The 14,748-nt window shown below is 32.4% G+C and overlaps 1 protein-coding gene across 1 annotated transcript; it reads left to right on the forward strand.

The window, feature by feature from the left end:
• The first annotated feature begins 4,008 nt into the window (after window positions 1-4,008).
• On the forward strand, window positions 4,009-12,935 carry LOC140431767 (uncharacterized). The gene is made up of 2 exons (XM_072519650.1): window positions 4,009-4,042; window positions 11,111-12,935. The coding sequence occupies exons 1-2, from the start codon at window positions 4,009-4,011 to the stop codon at window positions 12,640-12,642; spliced, it is 1,566 nt and encodes a 521-aa protein (XP_072375751.1). The 3' UTR covers window positions 12,643-12,935.
• Window positions 12,936-14,748: the final 1,813 nt, after the last annotated feature.

Raw genomic sequence — 14,748 nt, forward strand, 5'->3', positions numbered from 1 at the left:
CGCGCTATCTCAGAGTAACAAATTTGGGGCATTTGAAATTGGCCTAAAAAACGCTGAATTTAAACTTTCATATTACAAACGATCTAAAACACACATCCAAACAACGAACTGTTCTTTTTTTTTCGATTACACAAGCACGTTTTTCTAAACTACACTACTTCAGATACAAATTTCACCTACTGCTATATTCATGGGAGTATTTTAACTGAAATGCAATCGTTTGTAATGTGAAAGTTTAAATTTAGCGTTTTTGAGGAATATTTGAAATACCTTATATTTATAGCCAAAACTCAACACCGAAATTTCATGCCGTAAGTTTTGAAGATTGGACTTTAACAATGAAAATTCCATAGTGACCGGTTAATGGAAAAGTGATAAATTTTAATGATCTCATGAGATAACTGTCTAACTGTCTCTGAGTTTAACTGATAATTAGCACGCCTGGCCGCATCGCTTCAAGCGATATTTTCGAGAGAAGTTTATTTTACACAAAAAGTGCTAATAAACATTTTTGTTCAAAATTGTTTTAGCTACATTTTTATTTGAAATATTTTTTTCTACGACGCATAGATTCTTGGCGATTTTTTTAGTTTTTTTTTTTTCAGTCGCATTTTAGTGTCTCGCGACTGGAGTATAAATAAATTTATTTATAACAAAACTAAAGCATCTCTGGCATTTGCTAATGCGTTTTTTAGATGGCTCTATGCGATTTGTGTCGGATTAAAAGAAGAAAATTACTTTAATGGAAGTCGAGAAAAATGTATTTTCAATTCCATTTTCCTCAACTTAATTTTTTTTTCACAGATCCGCCCTGGTCTAATACTTTGTAATGGAGAGAGAATGCACCTGATGTGGACCTCTTTTAATTTTTATGTTTTTCGATTGGGTGTTATCTATTCTTACGTGCGCTGTTCAGTTATAAGTTTTCTATTATTCTTATGCCTTATTCTGGTCATGCCTTATTCTGTGAAATGCCCTTTCATATCCTATATAGCAGACATAAACATCTTTATTCACGTCCAAACAGAGTTGTGTTAATACTTTTAAGCTGAATAAAGCCTCGAATTCGAACTGCGTGTTACTTATGCTAGGATCAAATTTTTTGTAAATACGGTTATGCATAATTGTTAACCAAATTACCAAACGTTTAACTGTTGTTAACCAAATGTTAAGAATTAAAGAACCTAGAATAGATACTGTACAGGGTCCAGTAGTACACATAAATGAGGAATTAGTAAATAAGCACTAATCAGCAGTAATAAGGTTAAAAACAAAGGTTAACAACGCGCTATCTCAGAGTCAACAGACACATGTCTGCATTATTTATAAATTAAATCAGACAATCATACACTCTTTTGACATTTGTAGCCAATAGGTTATTTATTTGTTATAAAGGAAATATTTGCAGAGTTTGCAAGTTGTTTAAAAGAGTTCCTGAATGCTGAAAATATTTGGAACACTTAAAAAAATATGGTTAAGATCTTGTTCTTGACATGTTTCACATCACATAAGTCTGAATTGTAGATTTTGATTTTTGAACATGCCTAACCAAATCTCAATCTTATTAAGGTTGTTATAGGTATACTTACAAAATCAATGTTATTAAGAGGAAATATCAAAATAAATTATACTGTCAAAATGCACTGCCTACTAAATTAATAAATGATAGCGCTGTAAATAATAAGCTTAGCAAGTTTAGTTATACGCGCTATCTCAGAGTATTCCATATTTTTGTACATGAGTGTTGTATTATAATACCATTGTGATTTACTTACTTTTTTCATTTGTTTGTCTTTGTTCGAATGACGTAAGTTTATGTTCATCTTGTTCTATTTCTGCCTTTATGTGAATTTGTTTAAAGTCTACAGAAACAAGTGTATCATAAGTACTTTCCTGTTTGGATTCTTCCTTAATTTCAATTTTAAAGCTATTCAGAAGAGCATCATTCACGTCATTATCGATTTCTATTTTACACGTTTCCTCACTAACTTCTTGTTTTATTTCCATTTGGTTAAACTTTGGTTTTGTATTTCAATAAGAATTTAATATCCAAATATTCATTCACTGCCTTTTCTATGTTTACAAACACCTCACCTCATCTAAGATCTAAAATATATGACACATGACACCCAACAGTCTAGTCTCATGCACAAACCATACATACTCAGAGACCACAAACCATACATAGTATGTATGGTTTGTGGTCTCATGGTACAACTGCAGTTCTATTTTTATATGTCAAAATTTCGACCAATCATGTGTCGAATCACATACAATTTTCGGTAAAAGAACTTGCATAGTGACATACAGAGCACAAAAATGTACGTGCAAGAAATGATACAAGAAAACATAAATAACTTTCTATATATCAGAAACGATACAAGAAAATGCATAGTGTCATACGGCCTTATAAATGAACGTAAACGCATGACGAAACGTAGTGAAAAGGACTGGAACGGAAGAGTTGGCCAACTTGCATCTTTTACAGTGCGTTACTTGCGTCTGGCGAATCAAAAGGAAACATTTTGTGCTGTCAACCAAAGGTTTGGTGGTTTGGCCCGCCCTCCATTTTGTAAAGTTGTTTATCAATATATTCGAATTTTGATATCGTGGATTATTTGTTATACTCAGATTATAGTTATTATATTATATTAAATTATATATAATTTCCAGCCACTTTTAGTCTGTCAAAAAGTAACTAACTTCGCAAAAAAATAATTACTAAATTCACTAGATAGTTCGGACTGGGAATAGCGAACCGAGTATACAATGGACGATAAGTCAATAATTTATAAAATAATAATAATAAATAATAAAAGGATATCATCTCGTTCACGCAGACGCAATCAGCCATGTTTTAAACGGAACCAGTGCTGTTCAGTGACATTTTATCTGGTGTGCATAGAAAAATTAACCCTGTTTAATTTATTTACGGCAACTATAGACGTAATATGCACTATTTTATTCTTACTTTTAGTTGAAGAATAGATTAAATTATTCCAAATGTAATAAATTATTAATCTTTAAAAATTGAAATTACAGTTCTGTCGTAACTTGTCACAAATTTCTCAATTCAAGTCTATGTTTCAATTTAAAATAAGGCGATCGCGTGCTAACAAACTTCAAAGGCGGCATCTGAGAGTGGGCATTCTGATTGTTATGTATTCTGTGGTATCGTGGTCACCAACTCAAGCGACTGTTTCGACTCACGCGCAAAAATTCCACTCCGTCGATTTATAAATTGAAATAATATTTACAGTCTGTTTATTACGTCTCCAGTGCGTCTACGTCTACAGTCCGTCAAACTATAAATCCAGCTTAAAATTCAAATAATTTTTAATAAAAGTATCACTATTAAAAATAACATTTTGTTTATTTTATCTTCAATAAAATACAATAGGTATACTAAATATATTGTATATAATTCACAAAACTTGCAATTTTAAGTAAATGATAAGCTGTTTGACGGCATACTTAAAATTAAATGCAACGGTATAATTTACTCATTCGGAACTATCAAATCCAATTATAAAATAAAAAATGATTAAAATTATTTAATCTGTGACCAAAGATTCAAAACATTTGATTTATCGTAAAAAAAGTAAATCTGACAAAAGCTATCTGTCATCTCTGTGTTCGTCTGGTCACCGAACAACTCTGGTCGTCAATGTCACGACAGTGCTGTCTGCTGTCTGTAGGGAATGGCTTTTTTGTTTTGGAGTTTTTGGTGTTATTATGTGGTTATTCGTGGTTATTATTGAAGTAGAAATCAATACACAGACCAAGTTTAATCAAACAGAAGTAGTCAAAAATGGAAGTAAAACAAGAAGTTGCTGAGGAGACTTATAAAATAGATAATGACGTGAATGATACTCTTCTGGATAATTTTAAAATTGAAATTAAACAAGAACCGAAAAGTGAAACTACACATGATACATTTCATTATGTTTTGAAGAAAATTCCCATAAAAATTGAAATAGGGCAAGACGCGCTATCTCAGAGTAACCTATGTCATCAGAACAAAGCCAAACAAATGAAGAAGGTAAGTTTTCATATACTATACGGGTAGGAGGTCTAAGAACATGAAATATCATTAGATTCTACTTCAATTGCACTTGTTGGACAGGAGGGTACTAGTGGAGCAAGAAGGTACGACGTCTACGGACCCGAAATTTATATCATATATATTATATTATTTATATATGAATTCTGTTTCTCTTCTGATTATTTTACAATGATTTTTAATGGTTGCTCAACGTTCTTTTTTATGTAATTTTCATTTAAATTATATCTTGTATTTAAAAGCCACCGCCATATTAGACACCAGAAAACAACAAGAAATAATGTTGCCATGGTTATACAAAATATATTTTCTTATAAAAAGTGATATTTTTAATTACATATTTTAACATTTTACTCTTACCTACTTTAAAAAAAAATACTGGTTTGGTAGCAGTTTTAGGTTATATATGGTTAGATTGTTATGTTAAGTTAGATTCAGCTAAATCTTTTTAAATCAAATTTTTAGATCTTTTAAAAGTTTAATTCAATTAAATAGTAGTCAATTTCAAAGTAAAGTCAATTTAATAATAAAAATCACTTATGTGACAAATTTTTGTTGGCTTGTTGTTACTCTAAGGAATCGTTTTAGAATATCGGAACTGCAGTCAATAGATTAAAACAATTACATACAAACATAATATTCAGAATTTTTTTATCTTACGAAATGTCTTTTTATATATAAAAAGACCTTATTTATCATAGAATATACGTTGCTCTGACATAATTTGCTGTAAAAAAAAAACAACCTTTCATAAGTTAAAAAAATGTGAATGTTATGTTTGTATCTAATTGTTAGTTAATTTCGTAGTAAGTTCCTGATAAAGTTGAAAATAGAGTCAATGAAATATCGAATTGATGAAATAAATGTAGTTTCAAATTAAGATATTGACTGCAGTTCCGATGTTCATGATTCCTTGCATAGTCAAGAATTACAAAGGATTTCCAATCAAATTCTGTAAATATATATATATATATATATATATATATATATATATATATATATATATATATATATATATATATATATATATATATATATATATATATATATATATATATATATATATATATATATATATATATTGTTTGTTATTGTTGTTTCCATCTGTAAATCCATTAATGTATGGTATTCTCTAAATAAATGGCGATAATGTTGGCAAAATGTGATATTAATGTTGGACATAAATCATCAAAAACATTGGTAAAATTTTTTATAAAGTAAATTGTAAAGTAAACATATATATTGCAATTCAACATATATTGGGCAGATACACCAATATCTACATAGAAGGGTTGTTGCACACAAACATAGTGTACAAACCAACAAATCAAACACTACAGCTTTAGCCAACCTTTCTCTAGAAAATTGCCATTGTTTTGATTGTGAAAATGTACAGAGTTTGAAAAAAAAAACAAAACTAGAACAAAAGATGCAGATTTTAGACAATTCACATAAAAAATATCAACATTATATCAATAATAAGATTGATACTAAAGATCTTTCCAATATGTATCATAATTTAATAAATTGAGCCGTTTCTTAAATGCATCATAGGCTGATATTTAAGATATGACCCTGAACAATTGGATTTTGAAGTAAGTACCTGCCATATGTATATTAGGGTCACATACCATTTTTGCATTCCATGTAAAACAGAACCAGTAGTTGACAGCTTAAGAAAAAATATATACAAATCTGGCACTAAAACAGTTACAGATTTAAATATTTTTATTAACTATGTTTCAGGATAGTTAATGTTTGTAAAATAAGAAACTAACTGAAAATATTTACAAAATGTAATATTAAACAAAAAATGTTAGATTTTCTTGCAGGTTGCAAATTACCCAGTAGATGACATTTAATATTTTCAAAATTCTGGTAGTTGACACCTACAGGATCCAGTAATTGACGATATTTTAACTACCCGTCAACTTCAAGCTTTTTCTTAAATTCATATTTTAATCGATCTCCAGCACAAGTTATATTGGGAAATTCTAACTTCTCAAAGATTTGGGAAAAATTCTTCACAAGTCTCTGAACCTGAAGAAATAAATACTTTTCTTTTGTGTGTTTTTCTTTTATTTTCTTAGTTGCACTTTTTCTTCTTTTTTTTCTTTTTTTATTTTTCTCGTTCTTCTTTTTTTTCTTTTTCTTTCCTCTGCCCGTAGTTTTTTATTTTCCTCTTATACTGTTTTTTCCATTTGCTTTTTCTCGTGATATTCTTGCCATTGTTTTGAAGTAATAACTGATTATAATAACTGAATTAACTGAAAGATTTTTAAAAAAACCATAGTACCAAAAAACTATATAGTTTCAAAAAACTATTTCTGCCTAGGTCTATTTGATTTAAAAGGGTTCTTTCTTTTCAGTTCTTGTATTAAGTGTTGAACGCTGGTAAGTAAAGCTTCTTTACCAGTTGGAAACCCAGCTTTTGTCATTGTGAAAATCCAAAGGACAATATTTTTTTCTTCTTCTTTCGTCGAAATGGAATCTGGACCCATTTATCTAAATTTTGACACGCTATTGTTAATTCTATGAATTCATGTACTTCTGGATACTCCATTGTTTTTAGCTGCAGAAGCAACTGATTGACAATTTGAAATCGCAGCTAATGCAGATTCCATTTGCTCATCTAAATACCGAAACATATTTCCTTTGGTTGGAAGCATCATAAAATATCTGAAATAAAGAAACACCAGTAGTTGACAGTCTTATGATCTAGTAAATGACATGCTGTCATCTACTGGTATAGATCTAAATATTCCCTTAAGAATATTTTAGAAAAAACAACACACTTTGAGAAGGCTTATAAAGCGTTTTAGGGACAAATAATTTTAACGATCATTTCACTAGTAGTTGACATCCATGTCAACTTTTCCAATCTTTAAAACTTACGGCATGAAATTTCGGTGTTGAGTTTTGACTTTAAATATGAGGTATTTCGAATATTCCTAAAAAACGCTAAATTTTCACATTACAAACGATTGCATTTCACGGAAAATACTTCCATGAATATGGCATTAGGTGAAATTTATAGCTGAAGTAGTGTAGTATAGAAAAAGTGCTTGTGTAATCGAAAAACAGTTTTTAATGTTTTAGATCGTTTGTAATATGAAAGTTTAAATTCGGCGTTTTTTAGGCCTATTCCAAATGCCCCACATTTGTTGCAAAAATCAAAACCGAAATGTCATGTCATAGGTTTTGAAGATTGACTTTTAACAATTGAAATTCCATATATATATATATATATATACATATATATATATATATATATATATATATATATATATATATATATATATATATATATATATATGCGTATGAACTTAACACATGCAGTTTTACATTAAAAATATAATGATAATAACAATAATAAATAAGAAAACACAAACATAGAACATATATAAAATAAAAAATTATTATGTCAAAGGTTACCGGCTTGAAGCCAATCTCTTGCCTTGGGAGTGAGTTATTAGATTTCTTGAAGACTGCCAACGAACTTGGTGGCAGTCTTCAAGAAATCAGAGACTTCACTGGAACACTGGTTCAGAGACTTGTTACAAACTCCATGACCAACTCGTATTCTATTAAGGTTGCACCATTCACGACGAAGAAGAGAAAAGCAGTCTGGTTTAATTGTAGGGTTTTCTATGAGATTAGCTTTTCTGATATCTGGATTCCATTCGCCCATCCAGTGCCCCTCAGTTGTGAAATCAGCCAATCTTGTAGCAGTTCTAGTAGGTGGATGTCTGGATTTCAGTCGTAACTCTCTTTGGTCTAGCTCAGCGATGTCTGTATTTATCGGTAGTGCTGGGTTTTGTTGGCATTTTTGAACTAGGGTCTTGTTGCTGATGGAGCGATGTTGCTTTAAACTGGAAGCCATTGGGTTGGTGTGGGCTTTATAGTTTATACTTTAAGAGAGTGGTTTGGATGTACCACTAATGAACTCTTTATGTCAGCTGTAAACAAGGTAGCCTTGATGAATTCCAATCTCCGACAGGAGTGGCACAAGAAGAAGAAGAAGGGCTTTATAGTTCCCGTTATGTGCCTCATTGTTTGGTTGAACTGGGTATCTATGACGTTTTTGTGATGACTGTTTAGCCAGACACTAAGGACAGCGCGCTCGTTCTGATGACCTCTGCATTAGACCCCCATGATGTATTTGCTAATTTCTGAATAATGTTATTGCGGGTCTTTATTTTTGCTGAAGTGTTTTCCAAATGCTGTTTAAATGTTAGGGTACGGTCTAGAGTTACACCGAGGTATTTTGGGTTCGAACTGTGCTTTAGAATGGTTCCATCGCATTCTATGTTTATACTTGTTTATACTACGTTTATACTAATTTGGCTTGTGGTTGTTAAGATGGAAAGCTGTTACTTCAGTCTTCGATGGGTTTTGTTGTAGGCCCCATTTCTTAAAATATCTGTTAACAATGTTTAGATCTGCTTCTATGGTGGTTTCGGCGATTTTTATGTCTTCTTCTAGAGCACTCAGAGCCATGTCATCGGCATAAATAAATTGGCGCGAGGTACTAGTTGGTACATCTGACGTATAAATATTAAAAAGAAGAGGAGACATAACTGACCCTTGTGGTAAGCCGTTTTGCAGGTTTCTGAACTTGGCTTTGTATGGTAAAATAATCTCGTTTGGATTATCCTCTCAAATATCTTGTAGCAGACGCTTAAAAGAGCGATTGTTCTGTCGCTCTCAGGTAGTGCAGGGTCTTTCCCAGATTTAGATATTGCGATGATCTTACTTTTTTTGAAGGATTTTGGAAACTTCTGCTTAGTCAATATTTGATTTAAAAATTCAACAAGCCACTTACTGGTATTTGGGCCAATGTGTTTTATAAATTCAGGTTAGATGTTGTCAACTCCTGCGGCTTTGCGGCATTTAATTAATTTTAGAGCTTCTGCAAGTTCTTCTGGCTCGATAGGCTTCATTATTGGTAGGCTTTGTTGTTGAGCAATTTTGGCTTATTTTAACTGAAATCTAACTTCTCTTTTATGATTTTTTTCTATTACTGGTTTTGAAAGGTTGGCTATGCGTTTGCCTATGTCTTCCGGTTTTGGGGCTGTAGAGTTTGCTGTACCGTTGTTTTAGCCAGAGTCTAGTTTCCTTAGAAGGTTCCATGCGGTGCAGCTACTGTGTGTAAAATTGAGATTTTCTAAAGTTTCCCGACCTTGTGGTTCTCGCGGAATTTAAGGGTTTCTCAAGAGTTTTTCACCAACTTCAGGATCTCCAGATTTCTCATACTGATCAAGTAGTTCTTTACACTCGTCGTTTCAGCATGGGATGTACGATTTGGTAACCCACGTGGGACGTGCTTTGTTGCACAGCTAATCATTAGTGATGCAAATCTTTCATAATTTTGGACCACTGGTTTGATATGTCTTATATCACTTTCAAGTTGGAATTTAAACTCTTCCCACCTTCCCAACTAAAATTCCATCTTGGCAAAGGGATTGAATTTATAATAGGAATGGTGGTGCCCAATTTTGTAATTATTGGTCTATGTTGGGATCTAGGAAAGTTATCGAGAACTTCCCTTGTGGCGTTCTTAAAGTCGTTTTTGAGCCCCTTTCGCTGGAAGATATAAACGAGAGATCGGGATTGTAGACCTTTTGCCATCTTGCAGAATGCAAGGTGGGTTTCTGTTTTGCATCGTATAAAAGTGAAACTCAGCCCATTCGACAACTTGTTCTCCCTGTTGGTTACATTGGTTATATCCCCATGTAGTATCGTGGCTGTTAAAGTCTCCAGTGTATATTGTCGGGTGAGAAAATGTAGAAAGTACGTTTTGTGGCCATTTAGCATTCAGTGGTTTGTATGTATTGATTATAGTTATTTCGTCCACTTTCACAGCAAGTATAAAAATCTCTTGTGTCGAGTAAGAGTGACATGTGCTGTAATGTTTGATGTCTGCTCTACAATAAGTCGCGATACCGTACTGAGCGTGGTTGATTGAAGCTATTACTGTGTATCCAGGGATTTGGCCACGGTTTTTTAATTGTAGGTCGTCTGCAGTATGTGTTTCTTGAACAGTAACCACGTCAATTTTGTTTTTTGCCAGTAGCTTGCTAAGATATTCGCTCTTGCTTCGGCTGATGCCTTCAATATGTATTTGACATACTCGAAGTGTTGGTCCGATTGTCAACTGGCTCTGACAAGAGCCATCATTTGTTTGTTGTGTGCTTTTGTTCATTGCAACGTGTTCGCCAGGAGATCTACGAGAGACAGAGACAGGTCAGAATCGTAAAATAATGGCAAAAATCGCGCAACGTTTATTTATTTAACACTTTTATAAAAACTAACTTTAATTCCAGAAAAATGCAAAATTTGCACAAGAAAGCAGCGCCTTTCACCTTCAAAACGCTTTTTAATTTTTGTCGATAGGAGACGCTGATCAGAAGATATCGAATTTTTACTGTCGAATTGATACAAATTTCATTTAAAATTGATTTCGCGCACGTAGCGGCGTTGCTTCAAGCGATATTTTTGAGGGAACGGTTTATTTTAGACAAAAAGTGCTAATAAATATTTTTGTTAAAAATTGTCTTAATTATTATTACTGAAGTTGCCACCTCTCACATCCATCCAAAACAGATCCGGCCTGGACTATTATTAATCTAATGACATTTATGACTTTTAATAAATTTTAAACTTTTATTATTTAAATTTTTTACTTCCCATTATGTCTTCTTTTCATATTTTTCATGCAGTTTTTAATTTAAATCTTCTTAAAGTAAATATATGATGACTAGAAACAAATTGATTGAGAGTAATGAATCGATGTTAAGAATATTGACGCTGTCCGTGACACGCCATCTTGTGGCGCTAGTTCCGTGACGCTCGCCTCAGCATTTTACTGTAAAGAAAAAAAGAGTAATACAGTGCGAGTATAGAAGCTTTGCTTCAAAATGTATTTTCTCTTTTTATGGCTCTGGACTTGCCCATAAATAAAGAAAGAATATTTAGATTGTGTCAAATTTAACACACTTAAGCTATATTTTTTGACAAAAAATATATTTTAGTTTTTTGTTTTAGGCTTTCTCCAAGAGGAGAACACATTGGAAAGTATGAAAACAATACCCGCACATACAAGTAATAAAGAACAAGATATGAGTCAACAGGTTAAAGAAAATACATTAAAATGTGAAATTTGTGTTAAACAGTTTGCTAGGAAAAAAAATCTCAAAGAACATATGAGAATTCACACTGGAGAAAAACCTTATAAGTGTGAAATTTGTTTGAAGCAGTTCGTTCGTCCATACGCTTTGAAAACTCATTTGAGACTGCACACTGGAGAAAAACCATACAAGTGCGAAATTTGTTTGAAGCAGTTCAGTTTTAAAAATTCTTTTAATCATCACATGAAAGTTCACACCGGAGGAAAATCTTACAGGTGTGAAAGTTGTTTCAAGCAATTTGCTACTGAAATGTATTTAAAACAGCATATGAAAATTCACACTGGAGTAAAACCTTACACGTGTGAAATTTGTTTTAAGCAGTTTGCTAGGAAAAGACATTTCAATGAACATATGAGAATTCACACTGGAGAAAAACCTTATAACTGTGAAATTTGTTTGAAGCAGTTTATTCGTCCGTACTTTTTGAAAACTCATTTGAGACTGCACACTGGAGAAAAACCATATAAGTGCGAAATTTGTTTGAAGCAGTTCCGTCTTAAAAATTCTTTTAATTATCACATGGAAGTTCACACCGGACAAAAACCTTACAAGTGTGAAATTTGTTTTAAAGAATTTACTACTAAAATGTGTTTAAACCAACATATGAAAATTCACACTGGAGAAAAACCATACAAGTGCGAAATTTGTTTGAAGCAGTTCACTTTTAAAAATTCTTTAAATTATCACATGAAGATTCATACTGGAGAAAAAATTTACAAGTGTGAAATTTGTTTCAAGCAGTTTGCTACTAAAATGTATTTAAAACAACATATGAAAATTCACACTGAAGAAAAACCTTACACATGTGAAATTTGTTTTAAGCAGTTTACTAGTGCAAGAAATTTAAAAACACATTCAAGATTTCACACTGGAGAAAAACCTTACACATGCGAAATTTGTTTTAAGCAATTTGCTAGTGCAAGTAATTTAAACACACATTCAAAAGTTCACACTGGAGAAAAACCTCACAAGTGTGAAATTTGTTATAAGCAGTTTATCCAAAAAAGTATTTTATATAGACATATGCGAGTGCACACTGGAGAAAAACCTTACAAGTGCGAAATTTGTTTTAAGCAGTTTACTCTAGCAAGCACTTTAAAAGATCATTTGAGATTGCACACTGGAGAAAAACCTTACAAGTGCGAAATATGTTTTAAGCAGTTTCCTCGAGAGTATGACTTGAAATGTCATTTGAGAGTCCACACTGGAGAAAAACCTTACGCTTGTGAAATTTGTTTTAAGCAGTTTCCTCGAGAGTATGACTTGAAATGTCATTTGAGAGTCCACACTGGAGAAAAACCTTACGCTTGTGAAATTTGTTTTAAACAGTTTAGCCAAGCAGGATCTTTGAAATCACATTTAAAGTTGCATACTGGAGAAAAATCTTAGATTGACACATTTTTATTAATTCGTTGTTGAGCAGTTTTATTAAAAAGATAAAAAAAACTGCAAAGATATTTTTGTTTTGAAAGGTTTTGAGATTGTTAAATGTGCTGTGCCGTTTTTTAGACTACATGTGTTTAGAAAAAACATTTGAGAATCGACAATGGAAATAAGCCGTTGAAATGTTTATAAAAGAGCTCCATCGAGTATTTAACTGAAATTTTTGTATATATCAATTGAAAAATTGTTCATCAAAAGGTAAATTTGTATTATAAAAAATAAATAAATTTAGATAGAAACGCATTTTATTAGATGTTTCCAAAATTCCATCCATCCTATGGCGCTACAGCCTAATTATCAAAAGCCCTGGCCTCCCTTATCAAACCTCTCCATCGGTCAGTAGTCATTCTCTTCCACAATCGCCTGACAAGGACACTTCTAGAGTCCTTATCCACATTATCCTCCTATCGCTTTCTCGGTCTTCTAATAGGCCTCTTCCCTTGCATTCAACAGTTTTTTGGAAGCTTGTTTTCTTCCATTCTAAATACATGTCCTGCCCGTAAAGACGCTGTAGACGGACATACTGAGATAAGGGTGGTTGATAATACTCGTTGCTGATTGTTTTTCTATCAAGATGTAGAACATGGCTGATGGAGCTAACTATGTGGTATGTTAAGAGAGCCCAATAGGCTATTGACTACGTTAAAAAAAATAGGGGTTAAAGGAACTACGACGTTAAAGGAAAAATTTTTTTTGACAAATATTTATTCAAAAAATGAAGCAAAAAAAACAGTTACGCGATTTTTCTATTTTGCCCCATAACTAGGTATAGATATTGCTTAACAGAAAAAAACTTTTATCCTTGCTCTTCAAAAAGAAGTTTGGTAGAAGTCTTTAGGATTTACTTTATTATAGATAATATTTCTCCCACAAAGGTTTTGGCCATTTTCCCTATTATTTGCAAAATAGAAAGAAAAATCAGTCACCTTTAAAATGGTTTATTGTAGAAGAAACTGGGACTAATTTTAAGACTAAATAAAAAAGAAAGCTTATTTTGTGTACTTCAAAATAATCTATTGGAAAATATACTAGGACTAACGGTAACCAAGATATGGTCAAATTGTGACGATTTCAACGATTTGTATATACCTAAATTTACAAGAAAAGAATACTCCAGTCGTCACAGACGAAAATACCACTGAGCTTCTAAAAATCATACGAACAAGCTGAATTTTGCTGAGAATGTCAATTTTGAGACGCCAAAAAACATAAAACGTACCCCCCGGGCTTTCCCCTAAAACCCCCCACGTATAGGGGTATGGGACGGAAAACGTCAATTTACCAAAAATTTGTACGCCGTAGAAAAAAATATTTCAAACAAGAAATGAAGCTGACATAATGTTGATCACAAATGTTTATTAGCACTTTTTCTGTAGAATGAGCTATTTTTTCAGAAACCATGCTTGAAGCTAGAGAATGGGGTAGAAGCAACTATAGAGGAAGTTCTCGAAACTATTAAGGCCCAGAAAAACAATAAATCCGCGGGATTTGACGAAATACCAGCAGAATTGTATAAGGTGGGTGGCGACCACCTAGCAAGTCACGTCCACGCGCTCATCAAAGACATATGGCAAGCAGAGAAAATACCCGACGACTGGAAGAAAAGTATAGTATGCCCTATCTATAAAAAAGAAGAGAAATTCCAGTGCAAAAACTACCGTGGAATTTCTCTAATATGTACAGCATATAAAGTCCTCATGTATATTATAAATCAGTGGCTCCAACCACTAGCAGAAAATATTATTGGAGAGTATCTACTATTATAGAAGATCGACACTGGATCAAATATTTACAGCGAAACTGGCTCTGTGTCAGTTATTATCGTTTTCTCGGAAATTCGGCGATTCTTTCTGTCAATTTCCTGTCGGATGGGTAAAATTATATTTATGTACGTTTGTTCCTAGAAGGTCTTTTGTTACAACATATTTGTTCCTTAAAATTTTTTGTTTATTGTGCAGTTTATTAGATTCTACTGATTCTCGTTTCTGGAATATTGAAACATATGTACCTTGATTTGTGAAAATTCAAGACGACTGTAAAGATGTCTCGACC

The sequence above is a fragment of the Diabrotica undecimpunctata genome, unplaced genomic scaffold (genome assembly GCF_040954645.1).
Source record: "Diabrotica undecimpunctata isolate CICGRU unplaced genomic scaffold, icDiaUnde3 ctg00001950.1, whole genome shotgun sequence".
NCBI lineage: Eukaryota > Metazoa > Arthropoda > Insecta > Coleoptera > Chrysomelidae > Diabrotica > Diabrotica undecimpunctata.

Excerpts from the sequence above, each read along its gene's own strand:
- LOC140431767 (XM_072519650.1), top strand. The coding sequence starts at position 4,009 with ATGTCATCAGAACAAAGCCAAACAAATGAAGAAG. Across the intron at positions 4,043-11,110 it reads AAGCCAAACAAATGAAGAAG|GCTTTCTCCAAGAGGAGAAC; the intron begins GTAAGTTTTCAT and ends TTTTTGTTTTAG.